Source organism: Pseudonaja textilis, chromosome 3 (genome assembly GCF_049901715.1).
Source record: "Pseudonaja textilis isolate UNSWEBS1 chromosome 3, rPseTex1.2, whole genome shotgun sequence".
NCBI classification, from domain to species: Eukaryota; Metazoa; Chordata; class Lepidosauria; order Squamata; family Elapidae; genus Pseudonaja; species Pseudonaja textilis.
Genome location: NC_141992.1, coordinates 61,294,563 through 61,322,535, shown reverse-complemented (window position 1 = coordinate 61,322,535; position 27,973 = coordinate 61,294,563). Strand labels below are relative to the sequence as shown.

The window sequence follows — 27,973 nt, the reverse complement described above, 5'->3', positions numbered from 1 at the left end:
AAATCACAGATGCAAACAGAAGATTTGATTTAAATTTACTAAGAAAGTTGCAGAACCGAATACATTACCTCCAATCAGAATGGATTTAAAAAATAGTATATTATAAAGGAATTTATTAAAGAACCGCCAGTTTCCTTATCTAAGTATATCATAATTAAACCAATTAAGTGTTTAAAAAGTATTTATCTTTGTCTTTATAAATATGCAGAAAAGCACTACATTAATATTAATTACAATTAGTGCTGTCTTATTTAGCTCCATCAATGAAAACAAATTGACTTCTAATCCAATCCTTGCAAGTTAAGTTAGGAAGCAGCAAATCGTTTTAGATAGTAATATCAAAAGAAAAGTATATTTATTTCTGTTCAACTGTGGGAACTTTGGATTTCTTCAATACTTTCCTGACAATTCCAAATCACCTTTGGAATGGGTTATGCAAAGCCATTTGTGATATGTCAGTGGAATTGTATATACAAATATATGTATATATCTGCCAAAAGGGAGGGGAAATCCCCCTATTTGGCCTTACCTAAAATAGCTTAGTAGATTCCAGCCAAAATACAAGAGTTTTTCTTAATCAGCTATGAAAAGTATAAAAAAATAAAAATGAAACTGTGGAGACATTTTTGCCAACAAACCACATTGTCTTTCCTGCTGCTTTTCTTGTTAAAAATTGTATAAAAAATTGTGGCCCACTGATCTCTCATTTTGCACATTGAAAAGTAATTTTAGATGAATTTACATTAGAGTCTGTTATATACCACATGGTCTTGGATACATTAATGTTAATATTTTACCAACTTTGTAATGGTTTTATGGAAGGCAATGCCAAAATTTCAATTAAACAAATGCTCAGGAAAGCTAAAATCAAATACACGTATTTGGAGAACATGCTACTTCCAACATGTAGTTTCAGCCTAGTTCTTAAGGAACTTGTTTCCCAAATTTCATTCCATCTCGAAGTCAGAATAGCTCAAAGCTTAGCTTTGCCTGGTTGGAGCTGTAGATTCTGTAGCTTCATAGCCATGCCCATATTCCCAGAAATTTTCAATTTCCCTTGAAAGAAAGCCTAGATTAAAATACAAAAGAAAATCAGAATTACATTTCACATGTTTGTTTATGTATTCAATTCCAAATGAAATGTCTTCTAAGATCACAACTTTCAAGGTGGAAGCCAAATAATTTGAGACTCAGTAGGATATTTTATTTAAGATATTTTTTTTCAAGTGTGTATAAATCAAGTCTACAGATCTAATTTATTTAAAGATGAAGGGAGATGAAGCAAATAATTTGTTCAAAAAGGAAAACCTTTTTACTTCTTTAGGCAAAATAATTTTTCAGGGATGTCTTGATACAAAATCCATTTTGACCATAATTAATCTAAAATCATAACTGACAGCAGGGGGATTTAAAAAACATTTTTTGTTCAGGATAACGAAAATTCAATCTACTCTAAACTTTTTGCCAACTTGAAATTACTTTGAAAAATGGATTGATTGAGACTTCCAGGGAAAAACGGTGAAGTAGACATTTTTGTTCTTTCTATTTCTTTTCTATACCTTCTATTTTTAAAATTCTCTTATTTTTTAGTTTTTAACCTTTGCAATTGTAACCTTCAATAAAATCACTGTTTTAAAAAAAAGCAAAATGTATTTATGGAAGTAGCTTCTGTGGACCACATTTAAGCAAAGTTGAACTAAGCTCGAGTCCCTCAGTGAAGGTGATACAGAAATGTGAAAAGCAAATAAAATAAATAAGTATGTACTTATAACATCTAGAATTAATTTAACTGTCATTTAACCTAAAATAATTGAGAGGAGGAACTAGGGCAAACTGTTTTTGTTACTCCTCTGAAATAAAGTAAAAGAGGTATTGAAGGTGCTATGATTTATTTGGCTTTTTACTTACAGTCTGAGGATTCATCTTGCCCGTCATCAGTTGCAGCAAATCATCATCACTCATTGCAATTGTGCAGTCGGCTTTCTTATCTATAGTGGCCAGAAAAAGAATATTTGAAGTATTGAACAGGGCACTAATTACTAAAACATGATCTTTGTACTTGAGGATATTCTACTTTCAAATTATGGGTGACTCAGTAAAAGTAGGATATCAAAAGTTCACAAAGACTGATGGCAGACAAGTCAAAAATATAGCTGATGACATTATGACAGAAAAGTTGTTGTGGATAGTCTTTGACTTACAACCATTTGCTTAGTGACCAATTTGAAGTTACAACAGCACTGAAAAAAGTTACTTATGACCGTTTTTCATAGATACAACCATTGCCATATCCCTGTGGTCACGTGAACAAAATTCAGATGCTTGGCAACTTGTTCGTATTTTTGACGGTTGCAGTAACCTGCGGTCACATGATCAACTTTTGAGAACTTCTGGCAAAGTCAATGGAGAAGCCAGATTCATTTAACAATCTTTTACTAACGTTAACAACTACAGTGGTTCACTTAACAGCTGTGGCAAAAAAAGATTGTAAAATGGGCAAAACCTACTTAACAACTGTTTCACTTAACAACAAAAAAATTGGGCTCCATTGTGATCATAACTCGAGGACTACCTGTAGTAAAAAAAATAACCACTGATGGAGTCTGGGTTATGTATTATCCAGGTCGTATTACTCAATGTATAGAATAACTTTGGATAAAAACTGTGATTTATATATTGTATTGAAAGACCTGAAAGACCAGCTTAGGAGCAGATTATCATGGAAAAAATCCACACAGTTGCTAGGAGTCAAGAATGATTTGATGACATATAATAAATTGATCATATAACATTCTAGTGATTGATCATATAACATTCTAGTGACTAATAACAGCAAGAGTGATTCTAGACTGAAAATATAACTTTTTAGGACTTATGCCTATATCTGATTTTTAGTGTTATAGCAGCAGTTATACTCAAAAAAGTAAGCGGGGTCAGAACAAAATAAAAAATTAAATTTAAATATGATGAAATTCAAATATGCGCTGCAGTTCATATGACAATTCTTTGTGTATTAATAATTTTCTTTTTCTATCACCTACAAAATTATAAACCAATAGAATTTTTTAGTAAGGATAGGTGACCACCACAAAAGTTTGCTGGTCTTCATTTTAAAATGTTGGTTGCCTACTTTATCTTTGCATGAAAACTGGCAGCATTATAATCAATAGTACTTTTCATAACACAGCCACCTAACAGGCAGAAAAGCCAACAATGCTGTATCCAGAAGTGAAAGGAAAAGGGGTACATAACTAAAATATTTCAAACATTTGCTTCTGTCCTACATTTCAAATGCAAGTGTTTTAAAATTGGCAACTTGCAAGAAAGTGTCACAACAAGAATGTGTAGCTTATATTATTTTTCATGTTTATTAAAAAGTGCATCATAATACATTCATTTACTTGCAGATCTAATGATACGTTCTCTAATTATGCCCATTCCTATACTTCATTCACGCCCACAGTATATAATTTGCTACTCTTTTAATCCAACAACCTAATAATTTTTTTTTAAAAAGACACTCACCAGAGTTATTATCCACACAGCCTTTACCATTTTTCACATCAACTACCCAAGTAGCTTCTTTCCCCTCAGGACCATCTTTTATTTTAAAGGCAAAAATGCCACCAATTTTCTTGACATACTCTTCTCCTTCCTGTAAACATAATGTAAAAATTACAATCAATTAAAAAGACGATCTTAAATTGGGCGTGTGCGACATATTTTCCACATTCTAAAAGCCTTGCAGACATTCCTCATTAATCTGAGTGAATGATTCCCAACATTATAAACGGCAGTCCTTTGGGTCTGAAGATGCACTATGGTACAGTTCATTTGTGAGCTCTACAACCCCAGTCTGGAAGCACAGTATAGTCACCATGTCCTTCGGTGACACTACTCATGGTTTTCTATCAGTTTGGGTGGCGCCTGTTTTCAAAGCCAGGGGAGACACACAGCTCACCTGATTAGCAATCCTAAGAATCCATTAGCAAATATGGTATCGCTATTTTGAGTTAAAGACTTGCAGGAGCATGTGGAAACACTTAAGAGGATGAAAATTTCTTGGATTAAAGGATTTGCTGTGCGAGGAAGAAACAGGAAGAGGGAGTCAGCCCAGTAAATGAGTGATTAAGAAAACCTTGAGTACCGCTGAAATGAAGAAATAGCTTCTACATGCTGTTTGTAAGATCACACTGAACGAAAGACAAGAAATTGGGGCCTTGAAAAGCATAACGGCCATAATTACTATCTGAAGAAGGCAAAAAACAAAATTCTAATAATAACTGACTTCCTAATAGGAAGAACAGAATGAATGTGTACGTTCTAGACCCTCTACTCATAATATATCATATCTTTCTAGATTACAGATCAAGAACGTAATGGGGTTGTTGCCAAGGTTTAGCATACCCCATTGCCAATGGTAGTGATAATTTTATTTCTTTAGAATGGGGATCCCCAACCCCAGTCCATGGACCAGCACCGGACCATGGTATGCCAGAAACTGGGCCACACAAACAAGTGATGCCCCATCCGTGGGATGCATGTGAAACCATGCCCCCTCTAGTCTGTGGAAAAGCCTCTCTCCATGGAACCAGTCGCTGGTGCTCAAAAGGTTGGGCACCGCTGCTTTCCAAGTCGTCCAAGGTGGATGAGAATAATTTTTTTAAAAGGCATTAAAATAACTATCACAAACAATTACAACATGGAAAAAAATGAAGAACTTAAATTTGCTGACACTAAATAGGGCAGGATAACTAATAATGAAGAAATCAGAAACAAAGTTAAGAATAACCGTGACAGTTTATAGAAGTTGGGTAAAAATAACAAAATGAATTGTAGCAGTTAAAAAGTTTTTTAACCAAAACAAATTAAATAAAATGTGTTTTATTTAAAACAAGCAGAGGATGAACTATATATGAATGATACATGTGAAAAAACAGAATTATAATCCAAAATGGAGTTTCATGCTGCAGTTTTGCGGCTGCCAAAGGGCAGACCCTGGAATAGTCACACTGCAATTTATAGAGATCAGATGTCCCACTAAGAATTGTTCTCAGTTCTTTCTATCACCATTTTATAAAGATTTTCAAACACTGATATTTGGGCAATGAAGAGCAATGAAAAAGATCAGAAGCAGTGGTGGGATTCAATTTTTTTTACTACCGGTTCTGTGGGTTGTGGCAAGGGAAGGATACTGTAAAATCTCCAGTCAGAGGTGGTATTTGCCGGTTCTCTGAACTACTCAAAATTTCCGCTACCTGTTCTCCAGAACTGGTCAGAATCTGTTGAATAGCACCTCTGATCAGAAGTCTAGAAATTAAGTTCAATGAGGTGTATTTAGCCTTAATAATACACTTGGAGGAGGATATGTGAGAATTATTTTAGTGAAGAATTGAGAAGAATGAGGCACACAGAAGTTCATTTCCTCTTCTCAGTTATCATAGAGTATGTGGACTAATGGTTTTAGTTATAGGCAAAAATATTCCAGTTAAATGTTGAGAAAAACCTTGCTAATAGAAAGAATAGTCTCAGAATGGAATTGATTTCCAAGGGAGATCATGAGGTCATCTTTTCTGGAAGAAAAAGTTGGAGATGCTTAAACTGGTATGTTGAGCAATAGGGTCAGATTTGTTCGTTGCAATAACATCAACTCTAGGGTTCTTGCAGGTTGTATGAAAGAATGCAAGTTTTTGAACTGTAGCTCTTTCTTTAATGCTGCACAAACACTCTTTCCTGAAAAATGTTCTTTAGGGAGAATAAGTAGCTCTTCAACCCTAACCAATGTCCAGGGAAGTAATACCCATGAAACTTGAGGTGGCTTCATTTGGAGTGAATTGTTTCAGGTTACAATGCCAAGCATATGGACATAATTATCTGAGTTACCAAATACTTATCTCCATAATCTATAACGTGGTAGCTAATTATTTTGCCAAGTTGAATCTTGTCCTGTCCTAGATTTCATTCTCTGACTAGAAACGAGCTGAAGCAATTTCAGGGAGGCAAGGCAAACAGAAAAAATTAGATTTTCTGTGAACATTTTGCTACATGCAATGTCTTTTTCCCCCCACGTGAGAGATCATTTAAGCATATTACTCCAGTTTGAAGTGGCACTCTTAACAATCCAATAGTTCCTATTATATTAGTATTATCACCAAAACATGATCAGGTTTTTCTAGTTCCAAGGTTACTCAACACAGAAAGATATATTAATAACACAAGGCACATTGTTCCATATTAATGATCCATTTTAATTTTTTTTTTCAAAGTGCAATTTGTATTTGAGAAATTTATTATAGCTATTATTAAGACAAAGACAAAAATAATTATACTGTTCTGTCTCTTGATTCTGACCTTTTTTGTCTTTATTTTGTAAGAGAAAAAAGACTCATTACATGGAAAATTAATCTGATAATCAAAAAGATTTACTTTTGGCAGACCAGCCATATTCAAAGAAAATAATCATTTGTGTACTTAAATATTTCTATACTGGCCGGTACATAAATTAGTCTTTGGCAATGTGTTTTATAAGCATATTTACTGTACAAACCTCTTGAAGTTTCTTTTCAATTTCTTTGAATACAAGTGCTGATTTAAATCCATCAACTATTGCTCTGGTTGGAATGGCCTGGATACTCTGATTTCTGAAATGGGAAAAAGTATCAGTGAAATAAGCAGATTCCAACAAGCAATTTTCCATACAACCTAATTATAGTGTTTGCATGTGTCACACATGTTAAGCCATAATACAAAGTACAATTCCTCAAATGCACTAAGCCAAAATCAAACAATCTCTACAAGGAGGGGGAGGGGGGAGAGAAATATTTTGTGCGTTTTCCTGTTTTAAGTCGAAATATTCTACTTAATGTTCTACTCCAGTATTCCTGAGAAAAAAATCTTATCAGAATTAAGATGTGAACCTGGGTAGAAACAATAATCAACATGAAAAAAGGCAACATTTTACATTAATAATTGCTATAGTTAAATTGGTCAAAACATCTCCTGGTAATCAGGCGTGAACAATAGTTATGAAACTGTAAAATGGAAATGATGAAACAAGCTTACCTTTTCCCTAATTTTCCCTCAATACCTAATCCTAATGTTCCAAATCTTTGTTGACTGATCGTGTAAAATTTTAGCAATATAATTTTGCTACGCACATATGCCCAGCATAAAAAATAAATTCACAATGTAAGTAAAATTTACATATTCTTTGAAAAGTATTAGGAATAATTTCTGTTTGAACCCAATTTTACCTCCACCCTCCCAAAATTGCCATGAGCAAAATCTCAGATTAACCTCCTCCACATATTACTGTAAAGATGAAATAGGGTAAAGATATAAAATTTATGTTATAAATGATGCAATCTATGTTAAGACCCTGCTGGGATGTGATTTAAAAGCTGAAATGCTTCATTTTCCAGTTGAACAAGATAATTACTTAATACGGCAATGTGAAGAAAAATGAATTCACCTTGAGAAAGAATATAAATTTCAGATATTATTAGTTCAATTAATGTCTAATCTAAAGCAATTATTTTCTAGAAAAAATAATAATCCTGAGAAAGAGGGAAGTTGGATATAAAAGCACAAAATCCCTAGCCTGATTTTGTTTAGTGTAAAATGGGTCAGAGGAAAATTTAGGCAAAATTATTTTGTAGCCATCTTATCATAAGAAATCCAGGCTGGTTTAAAACTGCCAACTATTTCCATTAGGTTTTCCATACTGGGAACCTAAGTAGTCTTTTTTAAATCTCAAAAGCCCCCACGCATGTTTTACTTAGTTCATCATAATCTGCTCTTTGTAAATAATTTTATCATTATGTACATTAAGCTAAAGCTACTTATTAACTGGAAAGATTGTTATGGGACCTCTATCTTGTGTACTGAATTGGTACTTGATGTAATAGTTAAAAATGTTGGAGTATGACCAGAGATCATGCTTCAAGGCTATGCTCATTTGTAAAATGGGTGATTTTGGTCAATCACTCTCTCTGTCCATCTAATTTTGCAACATTATGGTGTGGAAAAAATATTGTGGAGCTGGGAATATAGGAGATAAATCTGACAAACAAACAAACCATTATTTATACAAAGAAATGTGCACTGCCCACCTTAGAAAAACTATTAAAGCATGCACAGAGTTCTCTTTCACATATGAGAAAATGCAGAAAATCAACATGTAAGTAAGCACAGGATCCAGGAAATAAGTAGTTAACTGCTTAAATAAGTTTTTGCAATCTAAATTTCCTTGCTCTTTATCATAACCTTACAAAATGATTTGGATACTTTTAACTGTTGCCTTAAAAAATCCATAGGTTATATAATACACGAGCAATCTTAATTTTTCTTACAGTATTACGGGTACAAAATTGGCCCTCATCTCTTCTAGGCAACTTAAAACTTGTTCTGAACATGCTTTCAACTTTACAGTTTTTAAAAGCTTTTTAAAAGAAAAAAATAAGGGACCATATTTGGAAAACATAATTAAGTTAGAACTCTTTGATCCATGGGCAAAACAAACAAAGCTTCTAGCATCTGACAAAACAAATCTTTCAAAGAACCGATTCTGAGCCAAGAATTTTCATCCATAGCCCAATAATTTTTCTGTTGTAAGCAGGATGATTTCCAACTGACCACTTTAATTATGCAAAAATTAGAGTGGGAAATAATAGCAAAATACGTTATTTACAGCAGGCACATTAATCTGATTTACAACAAGCAGCTTAATCTGGTTATTTACAGCAGGCACTTTTAGATTCAAAGCAGAAACGAAGTCGCTGAAATTCCTACAGCGGCAAGGAAGAAAATTACATAGGGAAAGAAATGAATGCATCAAAGGAGGACTCGGCACTCACCGTGCAGCTTCTGGAAAGCCCATTCTATAGAGAGAGACTACAACTGCACCACCAAGGCCCAAATTATGTTGCAAAGCTAGCTTTGCACCGGGCACCTGCCTCTTTCCGGCTTCTCCTCTTAGCTGCCAGCAAAGTTCAGCACACTGAGCCAGACCTAATGCATCAAACACAGAGACTGTAGTCGATCAAGCTGTATTACAAGAGCTCATGCACAGCCAATTAGAAAGGAAAGGAAAGAGGCGTGTTTGAAATCCAAGATGAAGCCTTCTGATTTAAAAAAAAATGCAGCACAACCACCACATTACTATTTTGCTACAGAGATTCACCTTGTGGTGAGATGTCCAACAAATAAAATAAAAATAAAAATCCAGGTGTAGGAACTATATAAAATAGAGTTACAGTTTCCCAAGGTGATGGATTCTTCAGTTCTACTATATTGTTCTTGCAATAAAAATAATATAAGCTTACTTCCACAAAAGCTGACATACATATTTTGTGCAGGGGTAAAAGCAGTATAGGTGAGCCTTGAGTTACAAACATAACTGGGACTAGAGTTTTAGTCACTAAGTGATAGTTGTTAAGCCAGCCATTATAGGTATGAGCAGATCCAATTTTATCACCATTTTTACCACAGTTGTTAAGCAAATCACACTGTTATTAAGTGAAGCATGCAATCATTAGGCAAATCTGGTTTCTTGACTTTGCTTGTTGGAAGCCAGCTGGGAAGGTCACAAATTACAATTATGGGACTGTCAAGATGCAACCATCATAAATGTGAGCCAGTTGCCAAGTTCCTTAACTGCAGGGGTGGTGCAATAATCCTAACTTGAAGAACTGGACATTTTTTTCTGAAGCCACTGTAACTTTGAACTATTATTAAATGAACTACCTGTACACAATTAAGCAAGCAAGCAGGCATTAGTTTAATCTGCATGTATGCATGTTACGACCTGCTTGCATGCCATGGAGTGAGCTAAGGAGGTTTAGCTTTTTTACCATGCAAACTCATTTTCATAGTTAATTATTAAAGGTAAAGTACACATTAAAACCAATTAGATATGGGTCTAAGTAATCCCTCTTACATTTATCTTTAAAAGTGCTTTATTAAACTGACAACAAAAGCCATATTTTCCTGATAAGATCACAAAATTGGAAAGGTTCCAATTTTATGATCTTATCACAAAACACCAAAGCTAACTTCTCTCTAGCCAATGGCCAACTTATAGCATTCTAGACAAAGCTCTCCAGCCTTTGCAAGAAGACATCCAGTGTGGGGAATTCATCACTTCCCAAAGAATTGGTTCTCCTATAGATTCCCCCCCCCCACAACATTTAAACAGAATCTATCTTCCTATAAGGCTTCTAACCTTGGCAATATTAAGATATGTGGACTTCAACTCCCAGAACTCCTTCAACTCCCAGAATTGAGAAACACTGCTCTAAGTTATGCAAGACTTGATCAACATTTCCCCCCTAATATGTTAATGCAATATGTCATATAATATATAATATATGTTATATTATATTATATATAATATAATATAATATAATATAATATAATATAATATAATATAATATAATATAATATAATATAATATAATATAATATAATATAATATAATATAATATAATATAATATAATATAATATAATATAATATATGTTAATTCAGGAAATACAACTTCAGCAACAGGGTGGTCAATGTCTGGAATACTCTGACTGTGGTTTCTTCCCCAAACCCCAAAAACTTTAACCTTAGACTGTCTGCTATTGACCTCACCCCTTTCCTAAGAGGTCTGTAGGGGGCGTGCATAAGCGCACCAACATGCCTACAGTCCCTGTCCTATAGTTTCTTTTATTTTTCTTATATGTACCCATTTCATGTATTCATAACTATGTATATACTTATACTCATTATCTTATAAGTGATTGACAAATCAAAATAAATAAAATAAATAAATAAAATAAATAACCTGCTATGCAATCTAGAAGTTAGGCTACGTTATAAAACAAAGGGCAAATGTAGCTTCCCTTTCTTCTTAGAGGCCCTCTCTGAAATATTGCCAGCAGATAGGTAGAGAGCAATCATTCTAAAAAAACTGAAACGCTGATATAAGCTCAAATAAAAAGATTTCATCACCTTGTTCAAAGAACACTTGCACTCCTGAAATCAAAGAGAATGTCAGGATATTTGCACAGAGTGACAGACTAAAAAATAGCTTTCAGTATTAGGACAGCATTTTCTGTATCTCCACCTCTTAATATTTGAGCTCTCAACAGCCAGATTAAAGTTGTCTTTTCGCTGAAGAGCATAACAAATATGCCGAAGAACACAATTATTATTATTATTAATAATAATTATATTATTAATAATTATTTATTATTAATTATAATTATAATTTAATTATTGTTAAGAACAATAAATTAAACAAGTTGTTCCATTTTACCGATTATGAATAACAGTTCTAGGCAGTTCATGAATGACTTTAAATAAATGAATTTCTGCTATTTTTAATTTCTGCTGTTTCTGTTATCATAAGCTTTAATGTAATATTTCTAACAAAAATATTAACCAACACCATTCCATTTAGGGATTATAAATATTTATCTACCCTACCCATGCATAGGCTTGGAATCAAATTCAGTTTAAACCAGTTTATTTGTAATAAGTATTAGTTGCATGTATTAGTTTTTTCTACATAAAGAAACTACCTTCATACTAAAAGTGTGAAGATAGTTTGGACAATTCCAAGAGCGGCTTAGCAAATCCAGTGGAATGTGACCAGGCTGACAATTTCCTTGCCAAATATTCCAGCTGGCCAGAAATTATCTCTTGAAATGACTAGAAATATGTGCTTGTGTTTAAAGGATTTATGGACATTTCATCTTAACAAGGCATTCAGTAGGATTTCCTGCCAGATAAATCAGCATAGAATAAATGAATATTACTACTATACCTTCTCATCAAAGTAACAGGTCTATGGGGTTAATTACTGATGGCTGATTGCAACAGAGAAGAACTAGCTTAGCCTTTTCTTTAAATAAATTGCATGTTTCCTCCATAAAGATGCTTAAAAGTCTTATATAGATGACTGAATTACCTGTTGCACCCAGTGGGTGCCCTTTCGAAATCAAACCACCGCTGGGATTTACAACCCATTTTCCACCGTATGTTGTGTCTCCTCTGTCAATCAGCTCACCAGCTCTTCCTTAAAGGAAAAAACAAAGGAAATTATTAATGCATATAATATCCCCCACTTCTAAATAAAATTTCTGATATCTATGACATCAACTTGACATTAATAGTGCAGAACGGTAATTCATTTAACAGGGACAGCACAACAATATCTGTGTAATGATTTCTATATCCTTAAGTTCATAGGAATAAATTCTTTATTATATTTTTATCGTACCTTTACTACTTATAAATCTCAAGGCAGTGAACATGTCTAATACTTCTTCCTCTTCCAGTTTTCCCTGCAACAACAACCCTGTGAGGTTTTCACAGTCTCCTGGTTTCCAAGCCAGTGCTTAACTACTACCCATAAAGCAGGGGTGTCAAAGTCAATTTCACTGAGGACATTTTATCAGGGTGGGGGCAAGGGGGTGTGGCCAGTTCAACATCACTCATATCTCCAAGCTCCATTTTCCCGAGCTCTATTTTTGGCTGGGATGGCCTCCTGCAACTCTCTGCCAGCGAAAATGGAGACCGCAAGGGCCACACATGGACGTCCTAAGTTCTGTTTTAGCTGGCAGAGGCATCGCAGGCCGGTCTTTCGCTGTTTCCAAGGCAGCCCCGTGGGCCAGTTCTAAACACCCCACTGGCCAGATCTGGCCCCCTTGAGTTTGACACCCCTGCCATAAAACAATAACTCATATTGCTACATTTCCCCTTCAAAAATATTGAGGGTGTTATATAGCTTTTCTAAGACCACCCTTCAACGGATGTACAAGACAGTATTAAATAAATAGTTAATACCGTGTTTCTCCAACAATATGGCCTCCCCCAATAGGAAGTCCCAGCATGTTTTATAGGCATGAAATGAAATTAAGCCCCTCCCCACAAATTAAGGCCTATATTAAAACATGCGAAATGGGGGGAAATGGCGGGGGGGCTTGCCATTAGGAAGTACTTTTGTTGCACACCCGGATATGGTGCTGCCTGCGTTGACCTCGGCATTGGTGGAGCACCTCGTATCAGGAGACCTTCTGCCACCGTTGCTTTCCCTTCTCCCCGTGCTGCTGCGGCATTTGGAGCAACACTGCAGCGTTTGGCACAGCCATGTGGCATTTGGCGCAGCCACACGTGGCCAGCCAGGGCTCCTCCCTGCAACAGGAGCCTGGCGATGACACTTAGCTTCAGGTGCTCCTGTCTCCGCCTTCACGAGCATTGTTCGAAGGCAAAGCCCGTTCTTTTAAAACCGATGCCCTACTACCGGTATAACAAAGCCTCCCCTGCCCGAGAGGGCAGCCCAACCCCGAGTGAGGAGGCAAATCTCTCAGGGCCGCAGTGCAGGATTGGCCCACCCTGGGAGAAGTGCCCAGCTGCCATCCCTGCCTGGCGCCAGGAAGAGTGCGAAGAGCTTCACCTGGAGCACCCAGTAGAGCTGACAGGCAGGTCCTCCTGCCCGGCGGCAGAGCTCTGGCGAAGGCAGCGAGCACCTCCCCACTGGGCCCTCCACTCATCCTGCCAGGGCCGTGTCGGTAAAACGCACCACGGTTGTGCACCCATCTGCCAAGCGAATGAGCCAGGCCGACCTGAGCTTGGCTTCCCAAGTCCCTCCAGCCCGATCCCGAAAGGGCCACTGGGAGAGGCTGCCCAAGGCAGTGATAATGCCCACCTGTTCGCGGACAGGGAGGTGAGGTGACAGCAGCGCTGCTTCCTTGGCTGGCGGGTCTGGCAGAGAGAGCCCAAAGCCACCCGTCCTTTCCACCCCTTGCCCATCCCATCCCCATCCCCACGCATCTCCAAACGCTGCAGCGGCATTGGCATTGAGCAGAAGCGTTCACTCGTTGGGGCTCAGCATGGAGGACGCAGCGCGGGCCATTGCCTTGCCTCCCTGTCCTCAGATGGGTGGGCACTATCACTGCCTCAGGCGGCCTCTCCCGGTGGCCCCTTTAGGGTCAGGCTGGAGGGACTTGGGAAGGAAGCCAAGCTCAGGTCAGACTGGCTCTTTCGCTTGGCAGGCAGGCGCGCACCCGCAGCTTGCTTTCCCGGCTCTGCCCAGCCCGCCCGACAGGAGCACCTGAAGCCGAGTGTCTCCGCCGGGATCCGGTTGCAGGGAGGAGCACTGGCCGACCCCGAGTGGCTGCGCCAAATGCCGGATGGCTGCGCCAAACGCCACGGTGTTGCTCCAAATGCCACGGCAGCATGGGGAGAAGGGAAAGCAATGGTGGCGGAAGGTCTCCCGATACGAAGTGCACCACCAATGCCAAGGTCAACATCCAAGCCGTCGCTTCCCGCCCGAGGATGCAAGGGGGGGGATTAAGTCACCCCCCAAAAGACGGCCTGTTTTTTGGGGGCTCAAAAAAAAAATAAGACCCGGCCTTATTATATGAGAAACACGGTATATGTAAAAATATTTTTAATTCCTATCCACAAACGATAGGCATTGTTTTCAAATGGTCTTTACTCAATGCTCACCATCTAATTTCAGTCTAATTTCAGACAGCCCTTCCACAACTAACCTCGTATCCTTACCATAGCAGTGTAATAGATAGTTCTCATTTACCAACTACCTCGTACAGTGACCATTTGCCATTACACAGTGATGAAAAATCACTTTACTATCAATCCTTTGCATTTACAATTTTTCCATCAAGCAAAAGAAAACTGAAGCAAGATGATAAGCACAGTTGTGGTTTCACTTAATGACCCTTTGCTACTAGACTTGGAAGACAGTGATACAGTCTCCTGTTAATTAAACCTATTCCTTCGAAATCTTAAAGGCTAGATCTGTCTTCAAAAGCAGTGCTAACAAAGAGGAGGAGGTCACGGTTAGAACGATTAATCAAATGCCTACAGAAGTTGTGAATGCTCCAACACAGGAAGTTTTTAAAAATAGATTGGGCAATCATTTGTCTGAAATGGTATAGCTTTTCCTGTCTAAGCAGGTGGTTGGACTATAAGACCTCCAAGGTCCCTTCCAACTCTGTACTCTTTTTATCTGCATGATGGTAGAAAGGCATCAGAGAGGGAGAACTTTCTAGCAATCATTTTGCCTCCAGATATCAATTCTGAAGAGTTAAACAAAGGGAAAAATGCACTTAATTATGTGCTGGCTGTGACCAAGCTGTTTAGTAGTTCTAATATTGAAGGAATACCTTCAGGACAGAGGCCCAGAGCTTCATATGTAATTAATTCATTAGCAGAAAAGCAGTCATGAAGTTCAATCACGTCCACATCTTCTGGTGTTAGGCCAGTTTTCAAAAAACAATTTTTTGCAGCTTCCTTTATCATATCATAACCAATCTAAAAGCAATAAAATATAACCAGAATGCATTTCATTGAATGTTTCTGTTTTCTGAACTCCATTTAATTGTCCTGATTAATGGCTTTTTAAAAATTGGAATATGTGTATGGGCACATACACACAAACACTACTAATTAACCATTTGGAATATTATAACTAAATGGACAAATATGAATTGACTGCATATGCAGGGATTGATAATATATAGACACTGCCTGCACCCATCAAGAAGCACTACTTTTGAGAAACCATACACACACACAGAAATTAAATATGCTATGTTAATATGCACTTAAAGTTCGTGAATAATAAACAGACTTCCTGATCACTTTATATGTATTTTCCAATTAATATACATCAAAAGGTAACATATACATAAATGCACTGAAAGCAACAGCAGCAAAATAAAAATATACATCCAGCTATTTCAAGAAAATTGGGTACTTTTCTTCTGAATTAAACTACACTCTTATATGCCCAGGGAAAGGTTAATTTTAGGCATGGCTGAAACAAATTAGGATGGTCTACCAAGAATTATATTAAATATATTAATGGAATTATGAAATTACTTTTTTCAAAAGTAATGAGTGAATCATTTTATACCTGTTTATTCTTGCTCTATGATCCATTCATACCCAACAAAAGGTGCTCTTTCAGCAACTCTGCATTCTTTAATTAGATTTGGAGCATGGGATTTAAACTGAAAGCTTCCTGTTTTCTCCATGGATCACTTATCCCATAAAAGGTAAAGGTTTCCCTGTCCAGTTGGATCTGACTGTAGGGAGCACTGTTCATCCCTGTTTCTTAGCTGAGGGAGACACCATTGTCCAAAGACATTTTCTGGGCTCATATGGCCAGCATAATTATACACCAAAGTACACAGAAGGCTATTACCTTCCCACCGAAGTGGTACCTATTTATCTACTCATATTTGTGTGCTTTGGAACTGCTAGCTGGGATAAATAACGGAAGCTCAGGTCTCGGGTCTCAAACATGGGTTGTCAGCCTTCCAGATGACAAATTCAGCATCTTTAACTACTGAGCCATGATGCCTCTTTTTATCCCATAATGTACTCTTTCTGCTTAGAAATCTCTTGCTCTTCTCCTGGGGAGCTGGTTGCCAAAGACAAGAGTCCTAGCTCCCACATTTGCTTGCTTGTTGTCTTCCTTACTTCTTTTTCCCTTTGAAATATATTCTTTATAACAGAGGTCTCCAAACTTAGCAACTTTAAGACTTGTGAACTTCATCTCCCAGAATTCTCCAGCCAACTATGCTTAAAGCTGGAGAATTCTGGGAGTTAAAGTCCACAAGTCTTAAAGTTGCCAAGTTTGGAGACCTCTGCTTTATATTATAGCAAGCAGGAGTTATGTTATCATTTCAGTTTGTGTCAAATCCTTAAACTATTTTCAGTATTTCACAGGAATATTCATGTATACATTTTATACATTAAAAGGTCAGGCTTGCCATTTTAATGCAGCTGCTTTGGTCAAATGAGCTCGGAAAGTCGGTCCGCATCTCTTGGGCCAAAATTTCGACTGATTTCGACTCCAATCCGTTCTTCTTCACAAATTCTTCACTAGCAAGGACTACAGCTGCTGCACCATCAGATGTTGGACTTAAAACACACAATAAGGGTTGATTATGGACTATTCTACTCCCTGAACAATTTATATGTGTAAAAATAGACAGCAACATAGGGACCATGCCTCTGGATTTTACTCTGCTTTTATCAACTAATTTCCAATAGCTTTACTATTTTTCAGGTTGAAGATCAAGCTGTGAATTTCTGAGATCACGATGGGGGTTGGGGCAGTAAGGGAAAGAATCAAAAGCTGGTTTCAAGCTAAGATTTCCATTTCTGATTAAGGGGTCCCACCACATTATCTAGCTAAAAAAATACTCTACCCATGCAAGTATTTCCCCTTAAATGTTTAAAACGTTTACAATGGCAGATGAGAATTTGACCAATCGTCAAATACTACTTTTATACTACTGAAATTACGAGGCTTAAGACTGCTTAATGAGTTGTAAAGCAATTATATAGCAGAAATGTGTAAATGTACTATTTTGTATATTACTGCATAAGAAATCTGCAATTTCAGATTTCACTATCATGTAACCAGTTCTGTAACTTTTGAAGTGAACATGTTCAGTATGTTATCACTAACCAGTTCTGTAACTTTTGAAGTGAACATGTTTGGGTAAGACTCATAGATCAGTGGTTAATATTATGCTTAGTGCAAAGTCTTAAATATTATTATTAATAATAATATCTAACAAAAAGGAAACGCTCCAAAGAAACAGAAGAGAACAGACAAGAGAAATAAAATCTAGAAAGAGAATAAGCTTTTTTGAAAAGGAGAAATGAAGTCACAAAAGCACTATAGAGCTGGATTCTTACCAACACTGTAAGACTGTCAAGAAGTCAAAAACCTTACGAGATTGTAACACTTCATCTAAACTGTACTCTTTTTGAAACTGGGAATTTCTACAGAAAACAGGGGAGATGAATGCAATCAGAACAATTCAACAACAGTGGCAGTGAACTATTGCTTTTACTCTTCAAAATCTTAAAAAGTATTTCCCACAACAGGTCAAATCATCACATAATTTTGCAGTGGATATCTCCTGATGGTGCTTTTGCCAGCTCCTTCCACAAGTTTAGAAACTTTTTTGAAATTTCATTTGAACAATATAGTTACAAAAAGCAGCTTTGCTCAGGACTACGTACCATAACACTGCTAAAAGTAGGAGGTTAATTTTTGTTGTTCTTCCCAAGGAAATACAATAAAAGTATAACTCCCTTTTGATATATATTCATATTCATAGAAATATTGGCTCTGTTCAGAAGCTGTTTATTTAGAGCTTATAGGTATCTGGTGCTTACTGTATATCCTAATCCTTCATAATTTTATCTCTTTTTTTGAACTTGGAAATTTTTAATCTATTAGCCACCTTTAAAACACCCTTCCCCCATTTTAAATACTTCTTTGCATTTTTTTCCAATAAAACACACAATACATGTTTTTTTTAGCCTGCATTCTAACACTTTACCTAAAACACTGTACTTACGGATTGTTCACTGAATGCTTATGATTCTTCCAGGCAATTTTTGCAAAGTGTTCAACCTTTGTCCCTAAAATAATCAAAAGCATATGAAATGTATATTAAAAAGGATGACTTCATTAGTTGATATAACACAGTTTAAGAAAATATGCTATGCTTATTGTGATCTCATGATCTCAGAGGCTCAATAGAAATTAGATAAGAATCATGTTTCAAGACACAAAAGATAAAACGATTAATAGAATTCCAGCAAAACTGTGCCCCCTTAGAAATCAGATATTTTGGCACGAAGATCTTCACAGTGGTATGGCACATCAATAACAATATACAATGTTTTCATTGTATGTTTTTAGGACAGTAATATTTTAACATACCATATTTCTCCATGTGTTCTTTGCCAGCATTTCCAAAAAGTTGTGGAGCAATTGGGGCTGTTTCTAGGCCATATTTATTTATCATAACTTCAAAATGCTTGTCTCCTGGATTCACCCGATCAGTAAACTGAAAGACACAAAATATATATTATGAATACGCCAACAGTCTTACATTGAACACACATAGAAAGGAAAAGACACTATCAAAATTCTCTTGTTCATCAGCCATATATACTCTTTTCAGACTCATTTGCTTCTAAACTAAACATTCAGGCCGACAGACATATCCAACAATTTATACAAATTAAATATATTAATTTTCTGCTGCAGAATTCAGTGTGCAACTTATAAGTGAGCACAATTCACAGTAGTCCTAAACTTACAAGCACAATTGAGACCAAAATTTATGTTGTTAAGTGAGAAATTTGTTAAGTGAGTTTTCCCCCATTTTACAACTATTCTTGCCACATTCACTACAGTTGTTAAGTTAGTAACACACTTGTTAAGGGAATCTGGTTTCCCCATTGACTGTGCTTGTCAGAGATCGCAAAAGTAGATCACATGATCCCAGGACACTGCAACTGTCATAAATGTGAGTCAGCTGTCAAGCATCTGAATGTAATTCACATGACCATGGGATACTGTAAGAGTCATGAGTGTGAAAAATTGTCAAGTTACTTTTTTTCAGTGCTGCTGTAACTTCAAACGGTCACTAAATGAACTGCTGTAAGTCAAGGTCTACCCTTATAATGTTCATTTTCAGGTAAAAGTTGAGACAGTATCATGTTAGGGGTTTCAAAGAAACAATACCATACCAACCTATAATAAATAAACATATATACATATACTGGGCAAACTAGCAACTGAGTACAAATGGCTCAAATAAGGAAAGGGTCTTTCAAAAAACCAGAGAAATCTATAAGCCACAACTTCAAAATAATATGCACAATTATTTTTCACTTGACTACCATTCTCTAATTCTTGCTTTTGAGTCTCTTGATTTGGATTTAAATTTTTATCTTAATATATTCTACCCTATATTTTTTCTACTTTTGTATCCACAGTGATCATTCAAGTTGATGCAAGGTAGCCCTTTCTGAAGAAGATGTAAAAAATGTGAGGCTTTAACAGGTGGCTTCAAAATTCAAAAATGCTTCTGGAAAGGGATAGTCAGAAAGTGAAAAGGAAACTTGGAATGAACACTCAAAATAAAGAAACCTGTTTGGGGAAGAGCATTTCATCCTATTTTGGAGGGGACTTAAAATGGTTAAAATATATATTTTTAGGAAAGCGGGGGGGGGGGAATGAACAAATCTTAATATGTGAATATGTAATGTGAATACCAAGCTGTGAGAAACATATCCTCAGGAAACCCCCCTGCCTCATCAGTCTGATCATTATCAGCATTATCAAGACCCCTGATCATGAGCCAGGCCCACTCAAAAGTTGGCTTCCCAGTAAGGAAGAGCAAATATTTTTAAGGCATTAATTTTCTCTTCTTTCACCATTCTCTTTATTCTAACTCTACAAATGCCATTTATACAGTGCTTTGGCATTCAACCCCATATTTTTAGCCGACAGAGGTCAATGTTTCAGAATGCTATTGCTTTGTCTCCTCCCACCCGATTTCCCAATCCTTCCAGAAAAAACCAGATATAGACTGAAAGCCTTGAGAGAAATTCTAGACCACTGTTTTCCTAGAAGTCTTGAGGCTTCAATGAAGGAGGATTCCAGTAGACCAGAAAAAAATTGCCTTCTTTCTGCCCCTTTCAGCTTGAGCCATAGCTGCTTTCTGCTCCAAAAGGCCAGGCCTCTGTGCCACTTGCCTGGACGAGTAACTAGGATTGCTAAAAAAAAAAAAAAATCTGAGGAGAATCTTCTCAAGGATTACATTGCTAAGGCAATGTGGAACCTGAGGTCCTAACTAAAGATGGAAGGGAAAGGGCTCCACAGCTTTGGGTTATTGGAGAAGTATTCAGAAATCACAGAAACAACATGCATTTGCTAAAGGATGTTGATAGATGAAACACACTCATCCATCTTTCAAATACTCCAAGCTATACAAAATGTTCTTTTCCTGTAGAGCAAAGAGTTGAACACTCACTTGAGAGGTTGCAAGGGACCCCGATGCCATCTTTTCAAACCCAAGAGCCAACACACAGTTAGCCAAACCTTAAATACAAAAATTATTGGATAATTATATTTTAAGCTTCAATATAGAGTTCAACAGATGTTAGATCTATTGGTAGCTCTCTAAATAATTGGTAGGAGATAGACAAGGATTAATCACCTTTTTCTTTCCCTGATGCCCAAAATCTAACTGTAGGGAGCAAAAATGGATGACCAGGAGTGGATTTTTGGGCAGAAGAATTTGGAGTTCCATTCACTGTGACCCCCTCAAAACAAATTCAAAGCTCAGAATTATGTGTATTAAAGTGATGCTGTGAGAAGACAATATGACAACTGGTCTCTCTTAAACCAGTTCAATTGACTTTCAGTTTGAAGCAAACGTCTGGTTTCCAGTGACCCACCTTTTCAACTCCCTTAAATATCTCCAGGTCCAAACTAGAACAAGAATGTTCTTAGAAATAAAGTTCAGTAACCATCAGAGATCAGGCCTTTTTGCTTGAAAGCTCTTATTAACCCACTTCCCTGGTTGAGTCTGTCACTCAAAGTTGTTTTTCACAAATGAAGAGAGGGACAACCCTGAGAAAACTATCAGGGAGATCAAGGAAGGGATTACACAAGCTTACAGGGAAAAGCCTGAGGGAAGAAAAAAATGGAAACCTATAGCTTCTGTGGCAACAAGCATGGGAAAGTGTATCAGTTGGGAAGCAAGTGAGTGAGATTAGGGGCTGTTGTGTTCTGGGAGCACATTAAAAAAGGGAGGCAATGTTGAAGGTGTTCTGTATTGCCTCATTAACATTCTTGTAACCCCTCGTCCTGATTGGCCAGGACGCACGGCGCTCAGATTGGCTGAGTGAGCCGCAGCAATTGGCCCGCTGTGAATCGCCCGCGATTGGTGGAAATTGATCGCGGGGGATTCAAAGCAGTGTCATTGGCCGCGGCAGATCAGGGAAAAAAGGGATGGGCTTATGGTCTTTATAGCCCATCTCTGTCTCATTTTTTTAGCCTCCTGGTTCTGTGAAATATGTATGTCACAAGTAGCCATATCCAATCATTTTGCGGTGGCACCTGCAAGATATCTCCAAATCTCTATTAGCCTTGAAATGTTGAAGATACTGTATCTCTTGCTCTACTTGGGAAGTACCAGGGCACTAATAATAAACAAATGATGCCACAAGTTATGACACAGGGTGGCTAAATTTGGACAGCTTGGGACACGCATAACTTTTAGGGGAGAGCTTTAGAACCACTGGGCAGGTTAATTATATAGACTATATCCATAGATACTTGTATGTAAGCCAATCTGTGGCTAAGAAAGAAATCTCCTTTTCTCTTTCCAAAAGGCAATTAAGTGGCTGCTGTTGATGGAAGAATGAAGCAAGGGATTGCAAGACTGGCTGGGAAACTGTCACAGCATGTTGAAATTGAAGATGATATTACCACAACCGCAACCTAGCAGCAGCCAGTAGTAATGAAGCAGCACAACTTTCTCAAATTGTATTCTTTTGGGGGTCATGGATCTCAAATTTTGGACACATTCTTTAAGTTAGTCCATTTAAGGTACACTGGTTCAAAAATAGTTGCCCTATTTTTCCCAATCTTTAACTTTAAAACTTTAAGAGTTTTAGTAATACAGATTACTGTATATAATTGCAAATAAGCCAATTTTCTGGATGTATTTTGGTATCTAAAATTCTTGGTTTATCCACAAATATATACAGTATATCCTTATTATCTAGATGGATGTTGATTGAAACCAGATTGTTAATATTTTCCTCTCAGCTTTTGGACGAGAATATTACTGAAAATGTGTGAGATTTCAAACAAGCAAGGAGATCTAACATTATTTCTAAGAAGGAAAAGTTCTGCAAGGAAAAGTGGGAATCATTTCCCAAAGCAAGAATGAAAGGTCTCCTGGAAACATTTAGAAGCAGTTATTTCTGCCAAAGGAGCTGTTACAAAGCACTGACTGAAAAGATGCCTATAAGTCTGCACATACCATATTCTTACTAAGGTTGTCAGCATCTGTAAAGATTGTACATGAATAGTAAGTATGCATTCAAAATGCAGAAAAATGCCATGTTTAATTCAGTATATGTTAGAGAATGTGCCAGTATTTCTACTGACCAGGGGTTAAATACAACTGTATTTGCGGGGGGTTAGCAGATGTAACTTACCTCCTTTTATTAATTGTCCTGCTACAAACAAAGCTGTTGAACCAGTAGCACAATTGTTGTTAACGTTTATAATAGGGATACCTGTTAGACCCAAACTGTGATAAATAGCCCGCTGCCCAGAGGTTGAGTCACCTTTAGAATAAAAAAAAGACATGCAGAGTCAGTTTTGGTAAAATACCAACACGTTCTCTAGTTTCTTTCTAAAGTTGTTAAACGTCTTCATGTTAACATCTAAAGTATTCATTAATTTTTAGCATGACGTGATGCAGGAATGCCGGTGTTGTGGTCTGCCAGAGTTTATGACTTAGAAAGCTGTATGATTTCAACCTCCTGCAATTTTTTCTACTATGGTTGCCCTGGTTTAATATGAAATATAAATTAGTCAAGGCCTTTTTGGTGGGACAAAAAGGTTCTTATCCCAAACTGTAGAGAAACATTCAGATTCACAGATAGATTTAAAAAAAATATGTTCAATTCACAATTATCTGCATCTTAATCAAGTATCTTTTCTTCAGTAAATTTTAAACTATGCAACAATAAAAATTCAAGCCTGCAGGGTTAAATGAACTTTCCTGCAATAAAAATGGTTTCTCCTCCATTATCTATTTTACAATCAAATGTACAGATGGAAAAGTTAAAGGTTGTCAGCAATTCTAGCACTACAGAGAGCTTGCTCTGCAACATGTTGAAAAATACAGAAGTACAAAACTTTAAAAGTTTCTCCTTGGACTTTGCCTCTTATTAGAAAAAAGCCCTAAACCCTCAAGATTACTAGAATATTTAGACATGTGTTTTATAAGCTCTGCTTCAAGGAGGACACAAGCTTAAAAAGGGCAAAGAAGAATCAGGATAAAATGTGGGCTTCACTTACCATATACATAGCCTATACAGGCCTGCTCTATAGAGGAGTATGGAATGCCTGCATCAGCAAGAGCATTTTGACCTGAACAAGGTTAAAAAAACACGTTACAAAATCTTGATTAGAAACTGACTGTAACAAGCCTGCATAGACAGTGAAGAGTGTGCAAGCACACTTACCCACTCTTGGGCAGATTAAGTAAACTGCTAGTTTCAAAACTGTGTGTCAATCCAGACAAGGCGTCTGTTGTTACCATAACTTCTGGTTACAGGTAGTCCTTGATTAATGACTGCAATTGAGTCCAGAATTACAATTGTAAGTCATGCTGGTTGTTAAGCAGGTCAATGTGTGACCGCATCTGGTATTATGACTTTTTGCCATGGTTGTTAAGGGAATGCAATGGCCTAAAGTGAATATAGCAGTCATTAAGTGAACAACACAATCATTAAGCAAAGCCACTGTTTCCAATAGATCATTTTTCTGGAAACTGGAAATAAGACCTGGTTTCCAAGAAAATAGCATGATAAATTCAGTCACATGACCACAGGATGGTGCAAACAGCTGTAAATGCATTTAAGGGAATCAGCAATGTTTAAAATATGTTTACATTAATGTTATATTTTTAAGTAAGTATTTTACAGAGGTTTTTATTGTATCCTGCCTACTCTTCTGAAGCAGAGGCCCGAACTGAAAGGGAACATTATAAAATGAAGATAACTTAGTTAACGTTCACACACACAGAATTTCTTCTATTGCTTTTCTTACTCTTCTGCAGATAATTATATTTTCATACCTCTCTAGCATAAACAGATGAACCTCAAGCCCCATGATTTGAAAACCATGGCTACTGGTAATACAATACTACTTGACTGTTTATGCCACTAGCTATGTGCTTGGAGCACCAAGCAAATAGCACATCTGTCACTAGCTGTGCCCAAGTGTTAAGTATAATATTCAGTATGTTACCTGCTTCCTTTGCCATATCTGGATAATCAAAATTTTTACGGTGGCCAGGTTTTTCAAACTGTTAGAAAAAAAAGCAAATGTTGAAGATGCTTATGACCAAAAAAAGAACTTCAGGTCTAAATTATTGCTAGATTTTTATCCTGCTTTTTATATATAACTCAAGGTGATGAGCATACCGAATAATCCTGCCACCTCCTATTTTAAGGAGCACAGGGGTGCTGTGGGAGATCCTGGGCAACCTGACGCAACCATGCACAACTTAGGAAGGGATGAGACCAAGGAAGCCCAGTGATGGAGGACACAGAGTATGCGCTAGGAAGAAGGGCACAGCACTGTGTCCAAGAAATTGGGGGGTGACTTATCAGAGTGATTTGAGACCTGCCTCCTATTTTCCCCACAATAATCCTGTGAGTTGGCTTGGGCTGAGTGAGAGCGACTGGCCCCAAGTCACCCATTCAGCTTTCATGCCTAGAGCAAGATTAGAACTCACTGTCTCCTGCTGATACAGGAAAATTCAAGACCAAAACCAAGAAAACAAATAATTAAATTAAATACATCTAAAGGACAGCTTTCTGAAATACAGGTAGTCCTTGACTTATGATCATAGTGGAGCCCAAAATTTCCATTGTTAAGTGAGACATTTGTTTGCCCCATTTTATGACCTATCTTGTCACAGTTGTTAAGTTAATCACTGCAATTGAAAAGTTAGTAACCTGGTTCTTAAGTGACTCTGGTTTGCCCATTGATTTGGCTTGTCAGGAAGTCACAAATTATGATCACATAAGCTTGGGACAAAGCAATGGTCAAAAAAAGAACCAGTTGCCCAGCACCCGAATTTTGATCACATGACTATAGGATACTGCAAAGTTCGTAACTGTGCAAAACTGACAGTAACTTTTTTCAGTGCCATTGTAACTTTGAACCGTTGTAACACCAAATGAACTGTTGTAAGTCAAGGACTACCTGTAAAGGGCTGTCTTTTAAGGGATGTTTGAACACTGTACACAATTGTACATCAAATTCTCTGTCTCTCTCCTCAGTTAATTAATGTAATCTGTAATTTGGAACAGTCCATAAATCTTAGGCAACAAGGATTAAAAACCTGTTTCTCCAAGTTGCACAATAAATTAAATATTAACATGGAGAGCTCTGAGTGCTTCAGAAGAGGTGGCATTAAAAGTCACAGCAAGATGGAGCTTTGACTCTAACTTCAGTTTCCCTTTGTAGTACAGGAACAAGTTGGACTTTTCTTACAGGGCACTTGTCAGAAATGTTTATACAACATGATGCCAAGGACTCTCAAAAGGGAACAAAACCGTTAACATTTATAATAGCTTGGGAATGATAAAGAAGTGCAATTTCTCCCATCCAGATGTGATCTTGAAAGGGAATCCAAATCATCCTTCAAATTATTAAGAAATCTTAATAATCTTATTAAGAAATCTTATTAAAATCTCTGCCAACCCCCCCCCCCAACACCAGAACAGTTACAGTAAACCTGACCTTTGGATGGCCTTGGATTGGCCACTGCCCTCTCTCATCCTAATCTACCTCACAAAGCTATTCTAAGGATAAAGCTATAAACAAGCCACAAAGAAGCAAGAGGATTTTACATTTGGGTAAAGATAGAACCAGTTTGGTGAAATGGTAAAAGCACCAAACTAGAAACTGGGAGACAGGGAGTCTTAGGCACTCTGCTTATCCCTTTTTTTTAAACAAAAGGGTGAAAAGGGGGAGGGGGTATTAAAAAGGTAAAAAAGCACCAATTGTCACTGGAGAATTAAGAGGTATTCAGACAGTGGTGGGATTCAACTACCAGTTCTGTGGGCATGACTTGGTCGTGCCAGGGGAAGGATAGTATAAAACAAGGGTCTTCAAACTTGGCAAGTTTAAGACTTGTGGACTTCAACTCCCAGAATTCCTGAGCTAACATGACTGGAGGAGAAATTCTGGGAGTTAAAGTCCACAAGTCTTAAAGCTGTCAAATTTGAAGACCCCTGCTGTAAAATCTCCAGTCAGAGGTGGTATTTGCTGGTTCTCCACTATTGATTCTCCAGAACTGGTCAGAACCTGCTGAATACCACCTCTGTGTTCAGAACTGTATTAAGTGGTTCCCCAACCTTTCCCTCAGAATGGTGTTTTTCCAATTTGGCAACTTTCAACACATCTTAAACTTAACAAATATACACTGCCTTAGAACATCTGTAGCTGTGAAGGCCTGCAGAGAATAATCTGCAAAGCCAAACAAGGTTGCCCCATCCTTGGACTGATCCTGGCCACATGAGAATGATTCTTTTAAAGAAACCAATGGCCCACTGCAGAGAGGTATTGCAACACAGGTAATTTTAAAGGTCTGAATAGCTATAAAGTATAGCTAACAGTATAACTATAAAAGAGAGTCAACCTTGGTTTAACTATTAAGGCATCAGCAATAAACCAGAAGACCATGAGTTCCAGGCTTGCCCACTAAGCCACTGAGTGACCTTAAGCCACTCACTCTTTCTCAGCCCTAGGAAGAAGGCAGTGGTAAAGCCCTTCCTAAATGTTGACAAGAAAACTGCAGGGACTGGTACAGGCAATCGCGAAACTCGAAGGCACTGAGAAATGAGGGGTTTGGGAGGCAGGACCGTGTCTCTTGGAGGAATACTGAGTTTATCAAGTGCCCAATGGATAAGACCCCGCCGAGAAAGAGAACCACCCCCCCTTACCATTTTCCCACGCCAACTTCACCAACCCTTTGAAGCAACCTGCTCTGCTTTCCAGACGTGACCACGGATGATAGCAATTGCATTTCCACTCTAGAACCCGGAACTCCCAAGTATCCCGGCCCAGTCCAGTTACCTTGGTCATACCAACTCCGATGACAAAAACCCTTTTCCCTACATGGATCGGGACCAGGTTGCTGCTGCTTTTGCCCATGATGCGCCCAGGATCTTGCGTAGCCGCAGCACCAAACGCACGGGGGAAAAAAATGAACAGTCGCTGCGACTTTCCTCCCCGCGCGGGCTTTTGACAACACCTCCAAATAAAGATCGAAAGACGAGGCGGTGCCGACTCTCGATCTCTCTCCACCCTCT

The 27,973-nt window shown here is 37.5% G+C and overlaps 1 protein-coding gene across 1 annotated transcript; it reads right to left on the bottom strand.

The window, feature by feature from the left end:
• Nucleotides 1-18: 18 nt before the first annotated feature.
• SCP2 (sterol carrier protein 2) lies at nt 19-27,943 on the bottom strand. The gene is made up of 16 exons (XM_026707110.2): nt 27,738-27,943; nt 24,897-24,954; nt 23,943-24,014; nt 23,072-23,203; nt 20,872-20,939; nt 18,768-18,894; nt 18,400-18,463; nt 17,729-17,815; nt 16,792-16,942; nt 15,178-15,325; nt 11,955-12,062; nt 8,856-9,009; nt 6,548-6,641; nt 3,526-3,655; nt 1,909-1,988; nt 19-1,069 (listed from the first exon to the last, which is right to left on the bottom strand). The coding sequence occupies exons 1-16, from the start codon at nt 27,813-27,815 to the stop codon at nt 974-976; spliced, it is 1,647 nt and encodes a 548-aa protein (XP_026562895.2). The 5' UTR covers nt 27,816-27,943; the 3' UTR covers nt 19-973.
• Between the last annotated feature and the right edge of the window lie 30 nt (nt 27,944-27,973).

Excerpts from the sequence above, each read along its gene's own strand:
- SCP2 (XM_026707110.2), bottom strand. The coding sequence starts at position 27,815 with ATGGGCAAAAGCAGCAGCAACCTGGTCCCGATCCATGTAGGGAAAAGG. Across the intron at positions 12,063-15,177 it reads TCTGGGCCTCTGTCCTGAAG|GAAGAGCTGGTGAGCTGATT; the intron begins GTATTCCTTCAA and ends TTTTCCTTTAAG. Across the intron at positions 1,070-1,908 it reads GCAAGATGAATCCTCAGACT|GCTTTCTTTCAAGGGAAATT; the intron begins GTAAGTAAAAAG and ends ATTTTAATCTAG.